Genomic DNA, 23,038 nt, shown 5'->3' with positions numbered 1-23,038 from the left:
TTTTATGTAAGTATTGTCTGCAACCAGAAGTTCAGGATGGAACCCCATCCACAATCTAAGTGCCTTGCCAACATGGCTCAGTTATTTTATGTTTATGTGATACCAAATGATTTCTGTATTTAACGGCAATGACTGAGGGGAAAATGAGAATACAAGGAACCCATGAGTCATTAAAAAATAATTACCAAATAGTTCTCAAGGAATTACTTAGAACCTGGAACAGTATTCTAAAGTGAAAACATAAGGAACCCATTAATAATTAATGAAGAATTACCAAATAGTTCTCAAGTAATTACTAAGAACCTGGAACAGTATTCTAAAGTGAAAACATAAGGAACCCATTCATAATTAATGAAGAATTACCAAATAGTTCTCAAGTAATTAAGTACTCAAGGAAAATAAGAACCTGGAACAGTATTCTAAAGTGAAAACATAAGGAACCCATTCATAATTAATTAATGAAGAATTACCAAATAGTTCTCAAGGAATTACTTAGAACCTGGAACAGTATTCTAAAGTGAAAACAAAAAAAACACACATAATTAATGAAGAATTACCACATCATTGCAAACCAGTAAGAAAAAAAAAAAAAACCAAAACACAACTCAAAAAAAAAAAAATGAAAAATTGCAAGAACATTTACATTTATTGCAATAAGTGTTTATAATGTTTTCAATGAATTTGTGTCTATTTTCTCACAGCAAAACAATCAAAAGGTTAACACTGTCTTAAAGAAAACATTAATACCAAAATTACTAGGAACTTACTAAATATAACAACAGATAAGATGACAGCATACTGTATATTGTGTATGCCTGAACTTTAACTTCGGCATTGTTTCTCTAACGTGTTACTCAAGTTACTTTTTTTTCTGGCAAAGGTCGATAAGCATGCCATTCTTCTTTTTTTCCTCGATGATGCTTCGAAGTGGCTCCATTATGCACATTTCTTTGCATTGTTTGGCAAACTCTGACAGTTTCTGGCCTCTATGAAACTTTTCACGCAATGTCTTGTAGGCTTCAGCGTCACAAGCTTCTAGCTCTGCTATCGCTGCAGTATCCACAATTGTTTTGCGGTCCACCCCACACTTTTGGTAAGCCAGCGTTTTGGTTATTCCCTGTTCCAAGTACTGCAGGACCTTTTTGTATCTTTGGACTGCATCTTCTGGTAGAAACACTGGAATGGATCAAAGGTGCATGCTTAGTATGTAACTCCAGTAAGACAATTTCATATATTAAGAATTCATATGCAAAATCCTCTAATTGTGACTGACAAGTTTTTGAGTAAATAAGCATTTTTTTATCAGGCTCTTGTTGTTAGGTTTAGTAATTTCACTTTAATGGTAATGGACAGTTATTGATCAGTTATTAAAATGCTTTATTAAAAAAAAAAAAAAAGGTCATTTGGGACAGGGCCACACTTTGGACGTTGTGGTTTCTATGTGCTGAAAAACAGTTTTAGGAGTCTCTAAAGGAGTTTTAGATTTTAGCGTCGTATCGCATTGATTAAACACCATTTCGTGTTGTGTTTTTATTGGCTGGTCAGTAGATGTAGGGCGTAGCAACAAACATACTGTGAGATGATCATGCTGAATTTCTGACACTGCCAGAAAAAGATCTTTGGTCGCAAGACCGTCACAACGGCCATCTTTAAACCTTTCTCACTCTATGACATAAGACCACCGTTTAGAAGCCACAATCACAGAAATCACCACGATTGTTTCACGATGGCAATATTTCGTCTGGGACAGCCGGAAATCCCTGGCTTTAATTGTAAAGTGCAAAGTATTTATGCCATTTTTCTTTTCTTTTTTTTTATGAAATACAATTTTAGTAAACTACATTTTACTAGACATCATTTTAGACTAAGACTATTTCAAAGTATTAAGGACACTATTTTAATAATGAACATGGCATAGTTATTGGAACATAATATACATAATATACATTATTGCAATGGCAACATACCTCTTCTGTTTTTTTTCATTCTGCGTTTTACTGTCTTTCTTGATTTTTTCTTATGCTTCCTCTTTTTTTGTGGTGAAGAGGAAACCGATGAATCAGAGGTGGAAAAAGATTCATCTGAAGAGGTTGAAGAGTTGACCTTGCTTTCCTTTTTTTTCTTTTCCTTTCTTCGCTTTTTCACCTTCTTATTTTCTTCAGGCAGGTCAGAAGAGTCTTCATCAGAAGAGTCAGGCTTCACATTTAAATTTTGGGGGGGTTTGGAGTAAGCTGCCTGCATCTCTTCCTTTGTTGACAATGCTGGCAAGAAATACAGACAAAACTATTTTAATTTAATTTTAATTATTTGCCACCCTATATGTGAGCTAGTAATATGATTAAGACATACCAATGTATTTGGAGAAGAATTGTGTATTTGTGAACGGTTTACAAATGTAATTGCAACTTAAAATAAAATGTTAAATACTGTAATTTACTTAATGTTTCAAATGAAGCACAGTAAAATAAAGATTTTTCTTTTTTACAGATGCTTTTATCAAATACATTTTACAGATGCTTTTATCAAATACACTTAAAAATGTATTTAATAAATTTTTTTTTGGTAACTGTGGAGATATGAAAGGGTCCATTTAAAGTTAGCCATGATTCATGTAACTCAATGTTACTGGCATGTCAATTTTATGCACATTTGTGGGCATCAAAGGGATAGTTCATCCACAAATAACACCCCCCCCCCCCCTTAAAATTTTCTCACCATCAAGCCATCTAAGGTGTATATGACATGTATATCTTCTTTAGGGTGAAAAAAGTCCATCCATTGATCAAAAACGTACTTCATGCGGCTTCAGGGCAGTTTTAGAGCTTCAAATCTTTAAATCTTTATAAAAAACTGAACTTAAATGATTTCATAAAAAAAAAAAACTACCTTCTTATTATAAAAAAAACAACTTTTTACCATTTGTCAGACTGCTGCGCAAGAAATCCCTCTCATTCTCCAAATCTTGGCATTTGTCCTCAAGGACCTTGATTTTGGATTTCAAAAATGCATTTTCTTCCTTAAGTTTTATTAAGGACACCTGCTGGGTTGGTGCTGGTGGTGCTGGTGATGCTGATGCTTCTGTTGATACAAAACAAAAACATTTTATTAATGATGAGAGATGAGCCAAAATTGATTGTCTTTAATATTAGATTAAACATAAAATATCATATAAATCAAAGTGTCTTATAAACTTCCTTGATGTTTTGATCCCTACAGGTAGTCCAAAATGCAGCAGCAAGCAAAATGCAGCAGCTAGAGTCCTTACCAGGTCAAGAAAATATGATCATATTACCCTAATTTTACAGTCTCTGCACTGGCTACCTATTAAGTTCCGCATTGGTTACAAATTATCATTACTTACCTATAAGGCCCTAAATGGTTTAGCTCCTGCGTACCTAACTAGCCTTCTACCACGTTACAACCCATCACGCACCCTAAGGTCACAAAACGCTGGACTTTTGGTAGTTCCTAGGATAGCAAAGTCCACTAAAGGAGGTAGAGCTTTCTCACATTTGGCTCCCAAACTCTGGAATAGCCTTCCTGATAATGTTCGGGGTTCAGACACACTCTCTGTTTAAATCTAGATTAAAAACACATCTCTTTCGCCAAGCATTTGAATAATGCATCTCTTAAATTGTGAATGCAATTGTATCTGATCAAATGCGCATTCTTATTCTTTAGCTTGGGTTAAACAAATTAATTTTACTTTGTTGGAACAGCAGCTACGCTAATGATGTCTCTATTTGTTTCTCTGTTTTGCCACGGGATGTAACTAGGATTTACACAATCTCCAGTCTGGATCCAGAACACCTGAGAAGAGATGATGCTGAGTTGACTGAGAGATGACTGCATCATATAATAATTGCTGCTAATAATGTTCATCGTCTGGCTGACTATGTCTTGTATAATTTTTTTCTGAAAAAATCCTGTCATATGCGCACAAACTGATATTCACAACTTATAAGCTACTACTAAATATTATAGAAACGTAGTTTTCTGAAAAGTTGCTTTGTAATGATTGTCTCGTAAAAAGGGCTATACAAATAAATTTGAATTTAATTGAATAGAATTTTGATCATAGGTTAGCTTAAGCAGGGACTAGGCCTTGGTTAAATTAGAATTTTTAGGTAGCTTTTATAAAAATGTCTTAGAAAAATTCATTACTGGTGTGCATTTTGACATATTCTAAGATTTGCCCGTGCAAGTTATTTGCAGTTATGACAGCTCAAACATGCATTTTAGCCTGGGACTAGAATTACGACTTTGTGAAACCAGGTTCCACTGATGTAACGTTGCTGTTCCACCGCATGTGTTAACTAACTTAATGCTAATATTATACAAATTTGAAAAATATATAACATACACAATTACCTGCTTTGTCAATTTCGTCGAGCAGATGTTGAGGTCGTGCCCTTTTGCGCGGATTTCTCCTCTCCATTACGTAGCTTTCTTCTGAATCTGAACTAGAACTGTGTCGTCGATTCTCCAATCCTATTTGCGTATAACGTCCATCTCTGCTGATTAATTCAATAATCTGATGTGACTCCTCCCCGTCGAGGTCATTACTCCAAAGTGTAATAACATTTATGGCTGGCTTTATTCCAGTTATTCTAATATCTTCCAACAACTTAATAAAATTTTTATTTTTCATTTTGTCTTGTTCGAATTGTATGCACGCCATGTTTGGTGCGATAAATGGCTCTTGAATGAAATGCTGTAATCTGGATCTTAACTGTTCTAGAGCACTTAAATCCAAAACCCTTTTAGGTTTTATTTCAGATTTAGATATTTTTGTGGTTGTCCAGTGATTGCTTGCTCTTTTAATAGCAAAGCTTCGAAATAATATGTTAACATGAATAGATAAAGCTTGTCCAGTGAGTAACGTTACGCACATACGTTTGCCGCGAACGTAGTACGTAACCTTTCCAAATAAGGACAAAAAGGCGCCTACCGAATCAGAAGTCATTTTACATGTTTTTCTTATTCTTTATTTTAGATCTCCTTGTAGTTTTTCTTGGTGACAGGTTTTTTGAGCAGCGAGCGAAATAATGGGACTTGGAACAAAAGTTGTTTCACTTTGTGAGCAGACCAGCAGAAGAGGTACAAGAAGGTTAATTAAATGGCTAAAAAAACACAGACTACTCAAGACAAGATTTAAATGCAGACTGTGTAACAAAAAAATGAAATTCCAGAGGACACAAACAGGCGATGGATACCAATGGTAAATGTCGAATAAAAGAATATAAAAAAAATACAATTAAAAATACAATTTATCATGCTAACTGGTAAGTTTTGATATTAACTTTCTAATGTAAATGATGGATTTTTACGGTGATGTTTAGGGAATGTCAAAGACGAACCCACAGCCAAAAAGTAACAAAGACATGCAGGGCGGGCTCAATTTTTGAGAAAAGCAAGGTCACCTTACAGAACTGGATGAAGTTCATATACCGGTAGGTAACATTAATATATATATATATATATATATATATATATATATATATATTTATATTTATATATATATATATATATATATATATATAAACACACACACACACAGTCTAACATAATGTAACATACATAATAGTATTACATACACAATACACGTGTAAAAATAGATTTTGCATCACTTGCCTAGTCGCGTCTGATGTGGACGTGTCTAACTTACATCAGAAGTGACAAGGCGACTGATGCAAAATCTATTTGTTCTTTATGTTAGAAGTAGCGCGAGCGCTAAGTCAGACTGTAATCAGTTTGCAGTCGGGAATCTGTCGTTGCCTTTACGAAAATTAACCATTTGTAGCAAAAAATGATGGTCCTATTTGCTGTTGTCACTCGCGTCTGGTGTGTAACGTTAGAGACGTTAGTTTTGGGGTAACGTTAAGGTACGTTAGTTCACATGTCGTGTTTTTTTTTTTTTTTTCTTATCGCTATAAATATTAAAACTACTCTCTATATCTAGTAATAGAGCTAATACAGGTGCAGGAAATCTATTTAACGTTACCCCTAACTGGCATTTTCTCGGGTTAATGGAGAACGCCTGTATGTAAGTGTACATATCTACTTAATGGAAGAACACTTCTCTTGATTGCTTAGCAACGGCAGACAACACAGGCCAGTGCTCCCTTCTACTTAGGAAAGGAAAGAAAGCGGCGTAAGCTCTGGTTAAAGGGATAGTTCACCCTAAAAATAAAAATTAACTCATCTTTTACTCATCCTGTTGTTGTTCCAGTGCCATGTGTCCTTCTGTCTTTTTGAACCACCTTTCAAAATTTCTTCTTTTTGTGGTCCGAAAAAGAAAGAAGGACACATGGCATTGGAACAACAACAGGATGAGTAGGAGGGAGGACTATAGTTTTAAATCACCATAACAGTAATGAACCAATTGATTTTCTAAAAATTATTTTCACTCTTATTTTCAGATACTGTCAAGGTTTAAGATTACGGCAGGTTTATATGATGCAGGATGGCATCGCCGGGAGTTCAGCAACCCTGAGTAAAATGAGTCAAAAGCTTGACTGGTCTGTATAGATGCTTTAAAGAGATATAAAAAGAAGACTGGACAGAAATGGGTGGAAGAACAGAGTTCATCGTTATAGATGAAAGCAACTTCCGCCATAAAAGGAAGGTGGGATATTATTTTTAATTTTTTGTTTAACAGTTCTACAAAATTTCACAGTTAATGCAATGTTGAAACTGCAATAATAATGATAATGATAATTTAAAATAGACTGTTTAATGTAAAATATGAAAATTAAGATGTAAAATAATTGCCTGGTAATTTACAGTAAACTACTGACAACAACATTTGACAGCAGATTAAAAAAATGTTCTTTAAGATTTGTTTAATACTGTCAATATGTACTAATGCAATTTGTACAGTTTGTTATTTTATTATTCCATTAGTAATGTCCATTAACTGTTAATTACTGTAATGTAAGTACTGTAGAATATGATCTTTACAATATAACAATGCTAGAATGGTAGCAGGATTTTGTTTTAAACACTATAAAAATTAAGCCCTCTGAAAAATGTTTGCTTAAAAATGCCTGAGAGAAGAATGACATTACAAAATTAATTTTTCATTGGTTTTATTAAAATACAGTACTTCACACATTCAGTATTTGACAAATAAAACAAATAAATAGTTCACCCGTAAATGAAAATGTCATTTTTTTCTGTCTCAGCTCTGTATATCCACACAAGTCAAGTGAATGTATAAAATAGATTAAAAAAATAAAAATTATATATTTATTCTGATCCCAAAACCTATAGAAATACTTTGGAAAATAATAAAGACTATTTGTATCTTTTTGAAGTGTTTGCACATTTTTACTACATTGTATGGACATGTACAGTAGAGCTGAAATATTTCTAAAAAGCTTAATTTGTCTTGAGCAGAGCCAATTATTTATGTTGTTGTTTTTTGTCATGTTTAAAAGTATTGGCTTCATTACTATGTATTGCATGTTCGAATATTCATACAACAAAATATTCTGTGTGCCATGAACTTTTAGCAAAAATTATTAGAAATGCTGGCAACTAAAAAAAAAAACGCTGGCAGGGAAAGAGCTAAACATTATATTTAAAGCACAAAGATTATCCATTAACTCATAAAAAAAATAAGTTATTAACAGGGGTTTTTTTTGTACTTCTAGTATGCACGTGGAAGAGTAGGAGAAACATGGAAAAGGAAAAAGTGGGTGTTTGGCATGCTGGCCATAAAGGCTCAGAGACGGCGACCGATTTTGCGACTTGTAAAACGGCGTTCAAGACATCATCTCATTCCCATCATCAGAAGACATGTTCGCCCAGGATCCAAAATTTTAAGTGATGATTGGAGACCCTACAGGACTTTGACAAGGCTAGGCTTCTCACACTACTCTGTGAATCACAGCAGGTTCTTTGTGGACCCCAATCATGGAGGGCACACACAACATATCGAAAGGGCTTGGTCAACATACAAAAGTCAGATATGGAGATTGAGAGGTAACAAGACTGAGAAGCTTTTAAAGGAACACTTGGCTTGTATTGAGTGGACTTTTTGGATGGGGATGGACCACAAACATGGTCCTCTGGGGCGTTTGCTGAATGACATTAGAAAGTATTACAGCCTTTAAGGCACTACATCACATACTGTAATTCACCTCATCATTCAGTAAGGTTGTTTGGGCATATGAAACTAATAAAGAGATGAAACAGACACTTGAGTCATTACCTCAGTTACAATGTACAATGTTACAGTTATTTTCAATCAATCACTCATTAATTCCTTGAGAATGATGTAATTCTTAATTAATTATGAATGGGTTTCTTATGTTTTCACTTTAGAATACTGTTCCAGGTTCTAAGTAATTCCTTGAGAACTATTTGGTAATTCTTCATTAATTATGAATGGGTTCCTTATGTTTTCACTTTAGAATACTGTTTCAGGTTCTAAGTAATTCCTTGAGCACTATTTGGTAATTCTTCATTAATTATGAATGGGTTCCTTATGTTTTCACTTTAGAATACTGTTCCAGGTTCTAAGTAATTCCTTGAGAACTATTTGGTAATTCTTCATTAATTATGAATGGGTTCCTTATGTTTTCACTTTAGAATACTGTTCCAGGTTCTAAGTAATTCCTTGAGCACTATTTGGTAATTCTTCATTAATTATGAATGGGTTCCTCACGTTCACACTATAAAACACAGTTACAGGATCAAAATAAGAACCATATAACTATTTGGTAATTCTTCATTAATTATGAATGGGTTCCTTATGTTTTCACTTTAGAATACTGTTCCAGGTTCTAAGTAATTCCTTGAGAACTATTTGGTAGTTCTTCATTAATTATGAATGGGTTCCTTATGTTTTCACTTTAGAATACTGTTCCAGGTTCTAAGTAATTCCTTGAGAACTATTTGGTAATTATTTTTTAATGACTCATGGGTTCCCTGTATTCTCATTTTCCCCTTCAGTCATTGCCGTTAAATACAGAAATCATTTGGTATCACATAAACATAAAATAACTGAGCCATGTTGGCAAAGCACTTAGATTGTGGATGGGGTTCCATCCTGAACTTCTGGTTGCAGACAATACTTACATAAAAATAAAAAAAATCATCAACATCATCATTAATGTAGTATTAATATTGTACCGCGAGAGCACATCAAGTTTACAAGCAACGGATCTCTCTGCTTACAAGCGGAATCTCAATCCATTCTCTCGCACAAAACTGGACTCACAGAAATTGCGTGTGTGCGCTCACATTTTGACCTGCATGTGCACTCATGAATCTCTGTGTACTCTTTCACTAGAATTGTTTTCTCTCTTGGATTTAATGCTGCAAGAACTGCAACATTACAGTGTGGGGACACACACAGACAGAAACATTAATCGGCACATTTGCGAGTGAATGTAAATGAATATGAACTGTAACTACATAACAGTAGTACACTTATCTAACAATATTAGTACTAAAGAAGAAGAAAGGGCCTCAAACTGATACTGTGCATCACTGTTAATTAGTAGTTACTTAATAGTTATTCCTCGTGAAGCTGAATTAGTAGTTACTTAATAGTAGTTCTTAAGGAGGCATGACTGAATTGAATAGTTACTGATTAACTAATTGATACTTAACACAATTAAAAAATGCTATTACATATTGATTAGTTAACACGCATTCCTTAGTAGTTAATATTAGTGACTTGAGTGTTAATGAATAATTATCCATTAGTACTGCAGTAACTCTTTATTAGTTATGCATTAAGTAAGAAACAGTATTCTAAAGTGTTACCAAGAAAAGTTATAGAAAAGAGTTATATCTCTATCATCAGATCACAGATCATCTCGTTCTTACCCATCGTTTAGGGGGAAAAGAAAGGAACGATGCCATAGTGAATAATCAAATCAATGTGAGAAAAAAAAAAAATCTTGTCTCTTTGAATGATTCCATAGAAATGAATGGAAATGTGTGTAGATTTTCTGTCTGTCCAAAGTAATGCTGATGATGTGACTGTTTGTGAATGTTATTTCACATGATTCTTTACATTTAGTATAGTGTTTATCTGTTAGAGCAGAAACTATATCAGTTGTTTTATCTTTTGAATGTATGAAATGTTTTAAACCAAAGTTTGCAACACATTCAAACCTTTCTTTTTCCCAATGAACATTAAATTGTCTCTAATGAATTTATTTATTTTGTCTGTTTGTTTGCACTTGGTAGATGCTTTTATCCAAATTACTGGCTTTGCTCTGAATTTCATTATTTCAGACATTCTCACAGAACGAAATGATAAAATGAAATACAGAAGATAAATAGTATACAATTCAATATAATAATAATAAAAAGGGGTGAAAATTTGGCAAAATTAAACTGACAGTAGTAGCTAGTTGAAAAAAGATTTGATCAGTTTTTCCTCACAACAGCTTTGGTAACAGTCTGACCTCGATCATTACAGTCAATCTGTGTAAAAATGAGAACATAGAATGAGATTATTTATTAGGAGTAGAAGTGAATGTTCTGGTGGATAACTGACACATGAAGAAGAATTAATTGGGACTGTTTTAAAAGAAGGATTTTCACTGAATATCTTTCATCTTTAAATACAGTAGCAATATTACAAAGTTCTAAAAGCTCCAGTCTCTATATTTTCTTTCAAGCTCCAGACACATTTCCATAAGCAGTAGTAGAACTTTGTCAAATGAATTAAAAAAAGGAAAAAAGAAATCCTAAAAGCAGTCAAAATAGCATCAAAGGTGAGGATATTTTTCAGGACCCGAGAGCAAAAGCAATGGAATCTGAGAATTTTTCTACAAAAAAATAAAAAATTAAATATTTCATCAAAACACTCATCATGAGAAGAATTTCACATTTTAATTTGTTTTTTAATTTCAAAGTTTAAATTGTCTTTCCTTGTCATGTACAAATACTTTTCATAATTATTCCATATTGTTTATTATGAAACACTCTTAACATGCAGATTAATCATACTGAATGTCGATGAGAAAACCATCTTGTCACAAACCTGGTTTATTTATTTAGTTTGAAACTGATGTATGATGTACTGATGTTGGAAACTGATGTAAAAACTGATGTGGTTTGTTAGTATAGGACAATATTTGGCTGAGATACAACTATTTGAAAATCTGAAATCTGAGGGTGCAAAAAAAAACAAAAATTCTAAATTGCCTTGTTATTACTGACACTTGTTATAGCACTTGCATATCATTGCTTGCATTATTTTATTTTATTTTTTATCACATTTCCAGTGTTGGTCTGTCTGGAGAAAGCTGAACATCTGGAAGAGCAGCAGGTGAAAATACAGATAAGACAAGAAACGATTCCTAGACACTTTTGGATCTAAGTGAAGATGAATTTATGTTTGTTTATACTGGGTATTAATTGGGTAAATGTACATTTTGAATAGTTTATTGTAGTTAATAGCCACTAAGCTGCTGCCTGCACTGACTTTACACATTCTCTTACAGACAGTATTGTCAATGCTGTCCTGTAATTATTCGACAAAGTAGCGTAGAAACTAAAAGTTGTGGCATCTATTTCTGTTTTGTAAGTAATTACAAACCACTTCTATTAGGAGACAAACAACACATTAGCAATGTTATCAGTATTCTATTTATTAAAGCCAAGTATGAACCTCATCAAGCTAAGCATTTTACGTTTATTCCAAAATATTAACTCAAGGCAGTAACAAGTTAACTTTTAACTTGTTTTTGTTTTTCGGATCATCAGTCATCAAAGTGTCACGGTATACACAGGAGAAAGGAGATGCTGGAGATTTCTTCAATGTGGAATTATCAGAAACACAAATGACATGTACAGCAGCCAACCAACAACTGAACACAGGGAACACTATTTATACACTGGACATGACAATGGGAAGACAAGACACACCTGAAACAACATAGGAAACACCTGGAATTCAATTAACACAATGAGAACAGGAAGGACCAAAAAGGGCATGGAAGGCACAAGAGTAGCAAAACACACACAAAACACGGGACAAAGTCTGACACAAAGCTTGGTAAATAGCCTATGCTGAGATTTACTTTAAATTTCACCAAGCTGATCACTCCTAAAAACTCCCACACTGATACCTTGCCAGGAATGCCCCTGATATATATTGTCCAAAGTTCTTTGAATAATGGTTTAATGGGATACATATATTTATTGTAATATATTTGTAGTCTTAACTTTTCCTATGATTTGCTGGTTTTATAGATTTAATGTTAAAAGTAAATACCAGCTGCAGAATCTTGTTGATTTAAAGATGATAAGCTGTTCAGTTGGGGCTGTCTGCTCTGTGAGAGAAATGTTCTTTATAGGAAATCCTTGATTGTACTTTAGATTAAACATCTCATATTTTGTACATTGAAAAAAAATGGAATAGGATTTACTTGAAAAAAGCTTGGAAAGTTTTTTCACTCAGAAAAGGCTAGTAAATTTAAAAACATTTGCCAAGTAAAAGCCTAAACATAATTATTAGAAGGTTTAATTAGACATTTTTAAGTTAAGTTTACTTGGGAATTCCCAGTTATAATTTTATTGACTCTTTGTTTATAAATATTACTTAAGTAATGCTTATAAATATATTATGATTTATTGCATTTTTTACACAAGAGTCCTAGTTATCTTTTTTAGTTATTCTGAGTAACCTTTACTTTAAATAGTCTTTAAACATTACCTAACATAATTTGTGATGTATTACAACTGATGTCTTCAATAATAAAATCTAATAAATAAATAAATAAATAAATAAAAACACTGACAGACATTTTCCTTGAGTACTTTTATTTCCTTTAGTACTTTTATTAAACTCCTGGAGGAAAAAAAAAAAAAAAAAAAAACCTTTAAACAGAGAGAATGATAAAACAAATGGACAAACAGTCCATGTGAAACAGTACAGTAGAAACTTTGCTCATATTTACCTGAACAAATCTTTTGAGGACATTCTCATTTGCAAAACAATGAGCAAATACAAAAAGTTTGAGTGCCAAACAAAATGGCCAGCTAGCAGACTTATATTAGTAGCTTTCTCTGCAAAAGAGCTAACTTTTGGAGAAAATTTTAAAGCATCCAGTCCAAGAAAGAGTTTATGAAACACTTCAAATGTGTTTCTCACCTTTGAAGGATAGCTTAAGTTCAGGGAGTAAATGAAGCCCATGAGCAGAAGGCAGGCATTTGTGAGTTTCTTGTGAGTTCCCTCAATGACGATGATGACGTCAGCTATGTTGACATCTTCCTCTCCTGCAGTGCTCCCCAGTACAATGATCTTCATTACATGATTGGTGAAGCTATCTTCAATCATGTCTCTGCTGACATCCTGTCAAATACACAAATGACTGAAAAAGTGGTTACAATACTGTACAGTAAGTTGTATGTTCTCTTTAATTTTATGTGATAAGTGCCCCACACAGAGATTAAATCTGGTATTAAATGATGAATGAAAAAATGAAGACAGACTAAATCCAGAAGAACTGTGTCTGCAAAACACTTAAAAATCGACCTGCAAAGCTTCAGTACTGTAAAAAGTTTTAGGCACTTGTGTAAATATTCTGTAAAGTGGGGATGCCTTTAAAATGCTTTCATAAATTAATTTTAATTTACCTTCTATTGACTAAATCAATATTTGGTGTGATCACCCTTTGCACTTAAAGGGTTGGTTCACCCAAAAATAAAATTTCTGTTATTAATTACTCACCCTTATGTTGTTTCACACCCGTAAGACCTTCGTTCATCTCCAGAACACAAATGAAGATATTTTTGGTGAAATCAAAGGGCTTCTGATCTACACATAGGCAGCAATGCCATTGCACCTTTTGAGGTTCTGAAAGGTAGTAAAAACATTGTTAAAATAGAGAACATGACTGAAGTGGTTCAACCTTAATGTTGTGAAGCGACGAGAATACTTTTTGTGAGCAAAAACGAAACAATATAAATAATGACTGTAGTGAAACTGTGTTTACGTCCGAATGCCGATTCAGTATTGGCTGAAGCTGAACATGTGAGCACCACGACGCATGGGTGTGATGCTGACACAGGAGCCGGCCAATAAAATGAGCCGTAAACACGGACGTAAACACGGAAGCCTGCACTGAGTTCACTACGTCAACTGCATATGACAACAGATCAAATTGTTGAATAAAGTCATTATTTTTGTTTTGTTTTTGCGCACAAAAAGTATTCTTGTCACTTCACAACATTAAGGTTGAACCACTGCAGTCACATTCTCTATTTTAACAATGTTTTTACTACCTTTCTGGACCTCAAAAGGTGGCAACGTCGTTGCTGCCTATGTGTGGATCAGAAACCCTTGGATTTCACCAAAAATATCTTAATTTGTGTTCTGGAGATGAACGAAGGTCTTACGGGTTTGAAACAGCATGAGGGTGAGTAATTAATGACACAAATTTCATTTTTGGGTCAACTAACCTTTTAAAGCAGTTTTTGGCCTAGGTACACTTGTAGTTCTTAAGGTAACTTTGCATGTAAGTTTTTTTAAGCATTTTGCAGATATTGCCAAAGTTTTTCTTGATTTAGGTTGTCTCAGTTTTATCTCTTTCTTCGTGTTATAATAGACAGACTCAATGAAATGTGAGGCCAGAACTTCTGTGGAGCACCAACTGTATGACTCCCTGTGCATACAAAAATCTCACTTGAATATTACAAATAATGGTAAAATGAATGATTAGGAATGTAAACTGATATTTCATGAGAAACTACAGCAAAAAGTAAAAAACATTTTTTAGGATGAAAATACTAATGTGCCTTAGACTTTTGCAGTACTGTACACATACAAAGTCAAAACGAAATTTGAATTTATCTATTAATGTACCTGGTATGCTTCAATGAGCTCCTCAGATGATTCTCCCAGGTAGGAAAGCAGGCACCGAATCACAGCATCTCTCTTATCTTCAATTCGCTGTTAAAACAAAAGAAAATTGCAGTGAACATTAACAGTGTACACTTCCAAAAAATATCTATAAAGTCAGGAAGCAGCAGGATATCAAATGTGTAATATATACATTTACCTGGCAGAGTGAATCTAGCACAATTCTAATTTTTATGCCTGCATCCCCACCCTTCATTTTAAACAAATCCAGGAGCTTTGGAGTGTAGAGGTCCAGTTTTTGCAGAAAGGTTGGCTCCAGGGGAACTGTGGTTATCCTTCTGAACTCATTCTTAATCTAGGGCAAAGAAAATAAAATGTAACACATTTAAGATTTAGTAGTCAAATAAACACTATTTTTTGCCAAACGCTCACGCACACACACACGCACACACACACACCAATTTAGAAGATGGTCCATAATAACTTACAGTTTTAATTTTGTTTTACATTTTAACCGGATGAAAATATTACACAAATACCTTTAAGATTTAATTAACAATAAATGTTTGCAAGATCAACTGGTAGAGTTAAGGCTGCCTAAACACATACACTGCATCATTATTGTATAGGTTCAATAGGACGTATAATCTCTGTTTAACATGATTAAAATGCATCAAATGTTTATCGATTTTATCGATATGAGAAAACAGTGTAGTTGATGTGGATTAATGGGGGATTAGCCGTTTTCTCCATCACGTTTAAAGTTAATGGCCTAACGTTACCCGTGGGGCTCGGGTATCATTCCGGGTTCGTAACATGACTTCTGAGGACTATAACGTTACATGTCCAATTTCTAGTTAGGAAACTTGAATTTATAATTCAGATAGCATGTGAGGGCACAATTACTTATTCACACAGATCGATAAACACACACCCGTGGGTTCTATTGCCATTTGTCGAGAAGCGTCGCACCGCTCTCGTCGGGCAAAGTTCACTGTTCATTAAACATATGCGTAGATTACATGTAAAATACAAGACAATTGTTTTCGACACAGATGCATTTTGCTAATAACGGATGTTTGTGCAAATTGGTTCTTTAGCAAACTTAACTCTTTAGGCACCAGACTGCAGACAGTTTAATAGCTCTATACTTTTCTGTAAACGTAGTTTAATTGACCAATAAACAAATATTTAATTAACTTACCATGTAATAATTACATCAGTCTTCGAGACGAATTTCCGTTGCATTCCTCTGCGCGCCACTTCGCAACCAAGAACGCATGCACATAGATTGCCTGGCTTCTAGGAGTAAGTTTTACTTGGTTTTGTAATTTTTTGCAGTAGTTCATTAGATGACAAAACACTAAGTACATATTACTTGAGCAGTTCCATTTGAATCTACTGATGTATTTAAGCACAATAAATGAAAACGAAGTAGATTATTGAATTAAACGTGACATTTTGAAGTAAAAAGACAAAATAGTATTTGTTTGTAAAATTTACTTAAATGATGCAATCTTTATTTACAAGTTTAAAAAATCACTTTTTACAGTGTACTCTGAATTTGAACTTCACCCCTTAGGCAGAGGATATAGAAAGCCCAAGTGAGGACTGTCTATATTTTGTTTCGAATGCAATTTTGATTGTAAATACTTATTTGAAGCATAAAGGTATGGGTATATCTTAAATTTTTAATTTTCATCTTGAATACATGAAAAAAATGGTGTATTGTTAATGCCCAGGTTTTGTAGCTGTGCATGTTATGATGTTTTTAATTAGTTTTTTTTTTTTTTTTGTGATTCTTGTATTATTTGTTTATTTGTGATGTTGATTCTGCATCGCCCGGTGCAGGGACAAATAAAAATATTATTATTTAATAAAATATTAGTAGTGCTTGTGAACTGAACTGAAAGCATTTTCTGGTCTTCTTTAGTTGACCTCAACAGCAGGCTACAGGCCCAGGAAGATTCCTGCTCAAGGGTTTACTTTCATCAAAAGCAACTTGCGTTGCATTTAACATATACATTATTTTAGCCATGCTCATGCATTTCCTGAGATCGAAGGCATGATTCTGGCATCCTTTGCTCTACTCTTTAATCCTGAAAATGTAACTGCATTAATGCATATTTTGATTCTAAACTTTGCATTTTATTTTTATTTATTTAAACTGAGATTAAACTTTAACAGGAAACTATTTTTATTGCATTTAGACTAGTTTAAGGAGATTGCAAGAAAAGTTTCCTTCCTACATACTATGTAAGATGATTTAGACAACTATACATTATTTAAGGCTATTCTGTTTGTTAGGATATTATTATATACACAATATATAATATTGTGCCTCATAAATGATACAACCGGTTTTATGTATAACCCCGCTTCCCTAAGTATGAAATCCTGCACCCACCCCTGACAATAAGACCATTGGAATGTCTGTCTGTCCTCTTGGGTTCGGATGATCTGGGATATAGTGCTTGAGTCATACTGTTTTCTTTAATGTTATGATTCTGTATAATAGATAATTTATCAATAGCTTCATGATGCTTCTTTGTCCAGTTTGCATGAGGATGAGTGAATGCTCTTCATTTGTTTAGTTTAAAACAGACAGTGACAAATGAGATCTGGGTTGATGTAATGCTGTTTAGGAGATTGGATGATGTTTTATTAACCCATGTAGTTTTTACTGCAGTAACTAATGCAAACACACTCATGTTTGCATATTCATGAATTTGTTAAGCTAATGATGCATGTCAAATCTAAGAAATTAGTTATTTGCATGGCAGAGCTGGCCCAAGGCATAGGCGAACTAAGCGGCTCCTTAGGGCCCCCCTTGGCCACCAGGGGGCCCCAAAGAGTACATGAAATGACAGCTTAATTGTTTTTTTTTTTTTTTTTTTTTTTTTTTTTTTATGGTTGGTTTTTTTTTTTTTTTTTTTTTTTGTGATATATTGTGTCAATGGACAATGGTACTTTTGCAAAACTGCAATATTAATTAAATAATCTTTATGTATCATCTAATTATTTCCTTAGTGACGAGTCATGCAATCTTCCCATTGTAAAAAGAAAAAACATTTTCTCATAATCCATTTAAAATTTGAAGAAAAGTTTTGTTTGTCCACATATACTGTTTCAGGAATGACAAACGCAAGTGTAAAAAAATAGCGAATGAATCAGCTAAATTGTTCTGCGAGTCACTGCTGTGATTGACAGTGATAAATATTGTAGCAATGGACAGAATTAATTATCTGACAAGCCAATGTCAAAATAGAGCTGTGCATTAAGTGATGAAGAGTAAATTCAGAGTAACAAACCTACAGCAGTGTCAAGTCTGCTGGCTGAATATATTTAGCAGCTTCTACCAGTTAAATATAAATTACTTAATGCATCATTATTTAATTATTATACCATTATTATTTAACTTATTTATTCATACTTTAGTACAGTAAAAGTAAAAAAAAAAAGTATAATAGTAATTTTATAATAGTAATTAAATAATCCAAAAGCAAGTTGTGACAAAAACTAGGGCCATGTCCACACTAATACGTTTTCGTTTGAAAACGCATCTTTTTCTCTCCGTTTTGTCCTTCCGTCCACACTGAGATGGCGTTTTTATCAAGGAAAACTGAGCTTTTTAAAAACGCTCTCCAAAGTGGATAAATTTGAAAACGCCATTTTCGCGTTGTAGTGTGGACTGTGAAAACGGAGACTTTTGAAAATGATGACGCAAGTTTAGTCATGTGATGCATATTAAACCAGTAGATATCTGTGTTTATACTGGTATTGTGCACGTTATGTGCTATGCACTTTCACACTATTTTGCTATAGATGTGTTACTTTGTACACTCTTCATATAACAGTCCTGCAAAGATGAAAGCAAATTTACTCGCGATCGCGGGTTGCATTATAGATCAGACGTACAATCGTGAGTGTGTGCGACCATTCAGTGAATGGTGAGTTATTTTCGTAAATAAAATATATAAAATTGTTTATATAAAATATATATAAAAAAGATGAGACACTTTTGGAAAACTCTTGAAAACGCTAGTGTGGACGGAGAGCGTTTTAAAACGAAAATGCCATTTTCAAATGTATCCGGATTAATGTAGACGTAGCCTAGGGAGTGGAAATGGCAACTGAGCTGATGAGTGATCCTGTGCTGCCATCTACTGGTTATAATGGTAATTTCATGTCATTTTCATCTTAAACGTCTTTAATTTCTACCAGGACACATGTTTTTTTGGCAATTGTTTTTCATCTTTGGATATGAAAATGTAATCCTTAAAGTGAATTTTACTGCACAACTGTAGAGTAAAAAATAATACAAGCTTTCAAATATTTTAATTGTTTAAACAATTTACACTTTAGACCAGGGTTCCTCAAATCTTACCCTGGAGTAATCCAATGCGCTGCATAGTTTTGCTCCAACCCTGATCAACCTCAACTACCTGTGATTTTCTAATGATACTGAAGACACTGATTAGCTTGCTCAGGTTTGTTTGATTAGGGTTAGAGCTAAACTCTGCAGGAAAGTGGATCTCATGGTTCAGATTTGAGGATCCCTGCTTTAGATGAACAGTGGGTAAAGGGTGTGTGTATAAAACCGATAACAGCTTAACATTATTTACCTTAGCCTACATTTTGGGGTCTTTGCTATTATATTCCGATATGTATCGGCTACATGACCAAAAATTCCTTTACCAATATGTGGTTTTGGTGACTTTTTATCAAATTGTTCCACTTTAGGCATAATGTCACTGTTCTCCACTTCTGCTGTTCCAGCAGTGACTGAGTTCTGTTTAAATTCAATGAATGAGCCACTGACATGTGCAAGGCCTGTAGAAGGCCTCACCACTTCAACACCATGTGTGTCCACCAGACACCCTTCAGACTGTATATCAACAGACAATCCCAAATTGATGTTAGCTGAAGGGCCTGGGTTTAGCTGTATATCACCACTTAGCAGGAGCAAAAAGAACAGAACTTTCAGATCATGTCCTTTCCTTCTGCCTTTTATACGTTGTTTAACCTTGTTTGTAATGTAAAGTTCTTGATCACACTGCCAACAAGTTAAATAAATAACATGATATCCATGCCCATAAAAGTTCAGCATTGATATACTAGTCATAGGTGAAGCATGGACAGTGATACTTGATGTTTCATCTTCAGTCATGCTCAGACATTGACCAAAAGGGAAGCAAAGAAACCACACACAAAGTAGCCATATGAAAACATACATTTTGTTTCTAAAGTTAGTATTTGCTTTTTGACATTGGTCTTGATTTTGTTGATTGTATCTGTCCTTTAAGTTGAAAAATTGGAGAAACCTCAAACAAATCAGCCATTTTGTCTCCAAAAAATCAGCCATGAGCTAACATTTCCTTTGTCTCCAGAACATGGGTGTAAAACTGAAATTCCTTTTTTTCACCAGAAGATTATTGATTTCTATCTCCTCAGAACAAAACTGTTGAAAAATATAGGCCAAACCAGCTGGAATTGGTATACGAAGTGAAGAAGATTTTTATTGGTCAAAATATGAATTGTTCAAGTATAATCATTGTGAATATAACCATTTAAAGTATTTTACTATTATAGTCATGTATTTGCCTGTGTGCACAGAATCCTGCAGGACAATAGAATGTGCTTACATGGGGTGAAGTTCAGAATGGAATGTGGAAACATACGGTTTATGGTAAAGCTGCATATAAATATATGATGGAGCCCCTTCCTTTAGCATAACATAAACTGGGAGCTCCTGTCTGCTTGCAGGAAACAGATTGTAGGCATAGCCAAACAATTGTAAACAATGACAGGATGTACAAAATGTATGCAACACACCTTAAAGGAAAAAAAAAATGTGTAAAAGACTGGTCAGCCACAGACTTGTCAGATCATCTGCAGATCATCTCTAGACTGATTTAACTCTAGGAGAATAAAAGTCTATTTTTCTGGCATCAAAACCCCAAGACTTTGACAATGATTCCTCACACACAGATTATCACCAACCACAAATTGGCGTAGTTGGCAGGATTGGAAAGGAGCAGAGAATGGAGGACCACCTTTTGCTGACTTGACGACCAACATTAATAGTGGCCACTAAACAATCAGTTCGGCAGTTTTTTGCTTATACTGTATAATTGATGTTGTTGGCCAGAGTCAGCCAGTGGTGGTATGGACACTCGAAAATGCTCCTTCAAATTTAAAGAACAAAAACAAAAAGGTTTTGATTCCAGAAGAAAATGTTTTTTTTGCATGCACTGATCTGTTTTACTGTAATAGTAAATGAGGGCAGATTGTGCATGCAAAAATGTATACATTGCATGCAGTGGTCTGTGTTTATTGATTAGGGGGCCTAGATTGAAATCAATAGAACTTTAAGCAGATAAAAGTATAAGGAAGCGTGCAAAGTCCTTTGGATACCACTCTGTAGAAGCTGTAAGCAAGGTACAGAGGGAAAAGCAGAAATCCTGAAGAACTGAAAGGTCACTCAGGAAGAGTGTAATGTAAGTTTCTGTGTCTGTGTGAATGACTGTGGTTGTATGAGAAAATAAACTCTATATTTGTTTGAGCAAGAGGTGCTCACCCCTCCTGGACTGTCACTTGAGTGTGATCAGGTCGCCAAGACGGGCGTGACTGGTGTTACACTGGAGAAGAGTGAATGAGTGCATGAGCCCTAAAAACAATAAAGGGACTTGTATGAATGTTGTTTTAGAAAAAAAAGAAAACGTGTTCCAAGAAGTAAACTTTGCAGAATATCAAAATAATAATAGATTAATTAAAATAAGATATACATTTATTATTTAATGACTTGTCTTAATAGATTAATAAAAAGATTGCATGTGATTAAAACTTTATATATAATATGTGAAGACATCTAAAAGTTGTATCTTGTTATTCCTGGGACACAGTATGAAAGTTAATCCAATACAGAGTTTCAGAGATTTGGGCTTGAGTTAATTAAAAGATAACTTGTTTAGTGCAATTCTGAATGAGAGCAAGATTGGGTGACAAAGTTAATAGGAATTTTGATTCAAAAGCCATAGGCATTTTACAAGAGGAATGGAACTTGTTGCTTAAATATTTAAATATAAAATAATAGGAATTCTTTTATGTTGGTTGGGAAAATTAATTCACCATTACCAGGCTATTCTGAATTATGTATGGAAATATAGAAGAAAAAATTGATCTTTATTGATCTTTATATTATTATTATACGATCTACTGTATATAAAGTCTTTATTTTACCATATGCATGTCATGCTGTTATAAAAGTAAGAATTATTTTGTTTTATTGTAGTATGCTTAGATAATAAAGGTAGCTGCTTTCTGCATTTTGCAAAGAAAAAACTGCATGCTGTTTTTCTGCAATGAAGAACTTGCTTTACTAAAATAGAATAGGAGAACTGCTGTTTTCAATCAGTTGAAATTGACCATTGAAAGAGATGGTTTAGTAAAATTTAGATAAAGAGCTGATTGCTCAGGCACAATTTGGTCAGAAGTTACAAAGGTTCACCTGATTAATGCAGTCTCTGAGTGTTAAAATTTCAGATGGCTTCTGGAACAATGCCTTGACAAAGGGAAGCAATGAACTGGTGAAGAGGCAAACCACAGCTGTAAAGAGAAGAAGAGGGAGGGGCTGATGGACGCTCACCTCCCCTCCTGAAAGAGGAATGCACACTTCAGCATGGAGAAAGGCTGACTGCAGGAAAAGGTGATTCCTTCATTTGAGACTTTTCCTGAGGATGAAGAGAACATCCGGAAATCCAAAACTCTGGCAGAATTAATCAAAAGCCAGACTAAGAAGAAGCAGAGAAACAACGGAGACCATACACCACAACATCAGGCCTTTGAGTGCCATCACAGACTGACGACCCAGTACAATAGCCCAGGTTGATGTTCTAACCAGAAGGACTTCCATCCCTTCCCAGTGCAGGCACAGGTGTTGCATATTCAATGATCACTATAGAGACTGCTTCAAATTTTGTAAATTATTTTATTAACTTTATTAATCTTGATTATTCACTGGTCTCACAGCACTTCTTTTAATTCTGTGTTTTAACTAAAATTCTCAATATGCTTTTCAGTAGGTACCCGTCCAACCTTATGTCTTAAAGAAAAGTAATTTTAACAGACAGCAAGTGAGTGCTTGACTCACCAATCAGATAAAAATGGAGATGGATTTGGCATAGTGAGGGCTATTTCATT

General features: G+C 34.1%; 1 protein-coding gene and 1 long non-coding RNA gene across 2 annotated transcripts; one reads left to right on the top strand and one right to left on the bottom strand.

The window, feature by feature from the left end:
• Positions 1-618: 618 nt before the first annotated feature.
• On the bottom strand, positions 619-3,127 carry LOC122137903 (coiled-coil domain-containing protein 106-like). Its single transcript, XM_042726930.1, has 3 exons — positions 2,917-3,127; positions 1,968-2,261; positions 619-1,176 (listed from the first exon to the last, which is right to left on the bottom strand). The coding sequence occupies exons 2-3, from the start codon at positions 2,239-2,241 to the stop codon at positions 860-862; spliced, it is 591 nt and encodes a 196-aa protein (XP_042582864.1). The 5' UTR covers positions 2,242-2,261; positions 2,917-3,127; the 3' UTR covers positions 619-859.
• A 1,038-nt stretch (positions 3,128-4,165) lies between these two features.
• Positions 4,166-8,246, top strand: LOC122137904. Its single transcript, XR_006155121.1, has 4 exons — positions 4,166-5,221; positions 5,343-5,453; positions 6,423-6,628; positions 7,659-8,246. It is a non-coding gene; the product is annotated as an uncharacterized LOC122137904 (long non-coding RNA).
• Positions 8,247-23,038: the final 14,792 nt, after the last annotated feature.

The sequence above is a fragment of the Cyprinus carpio genome, chromosome B7 (assembly GCF_018340385.1).
Source record: "Cyprinus carpio isolate SPL01 chromosome B7, ASM1834038v1, whole genome shotgun sequence".
In the NCBI taxonomy this organism is placed as follows: domain Eukaryota; kingdom Metazoa; phylum Chordata; class Actinopteri; order Cypriniformes; family Cyprinidae; genus Cyprinus; species Cyprinus carpio.
This window is presented reverse-complemented; position numbering and strand designations above follow the sequence as displayed.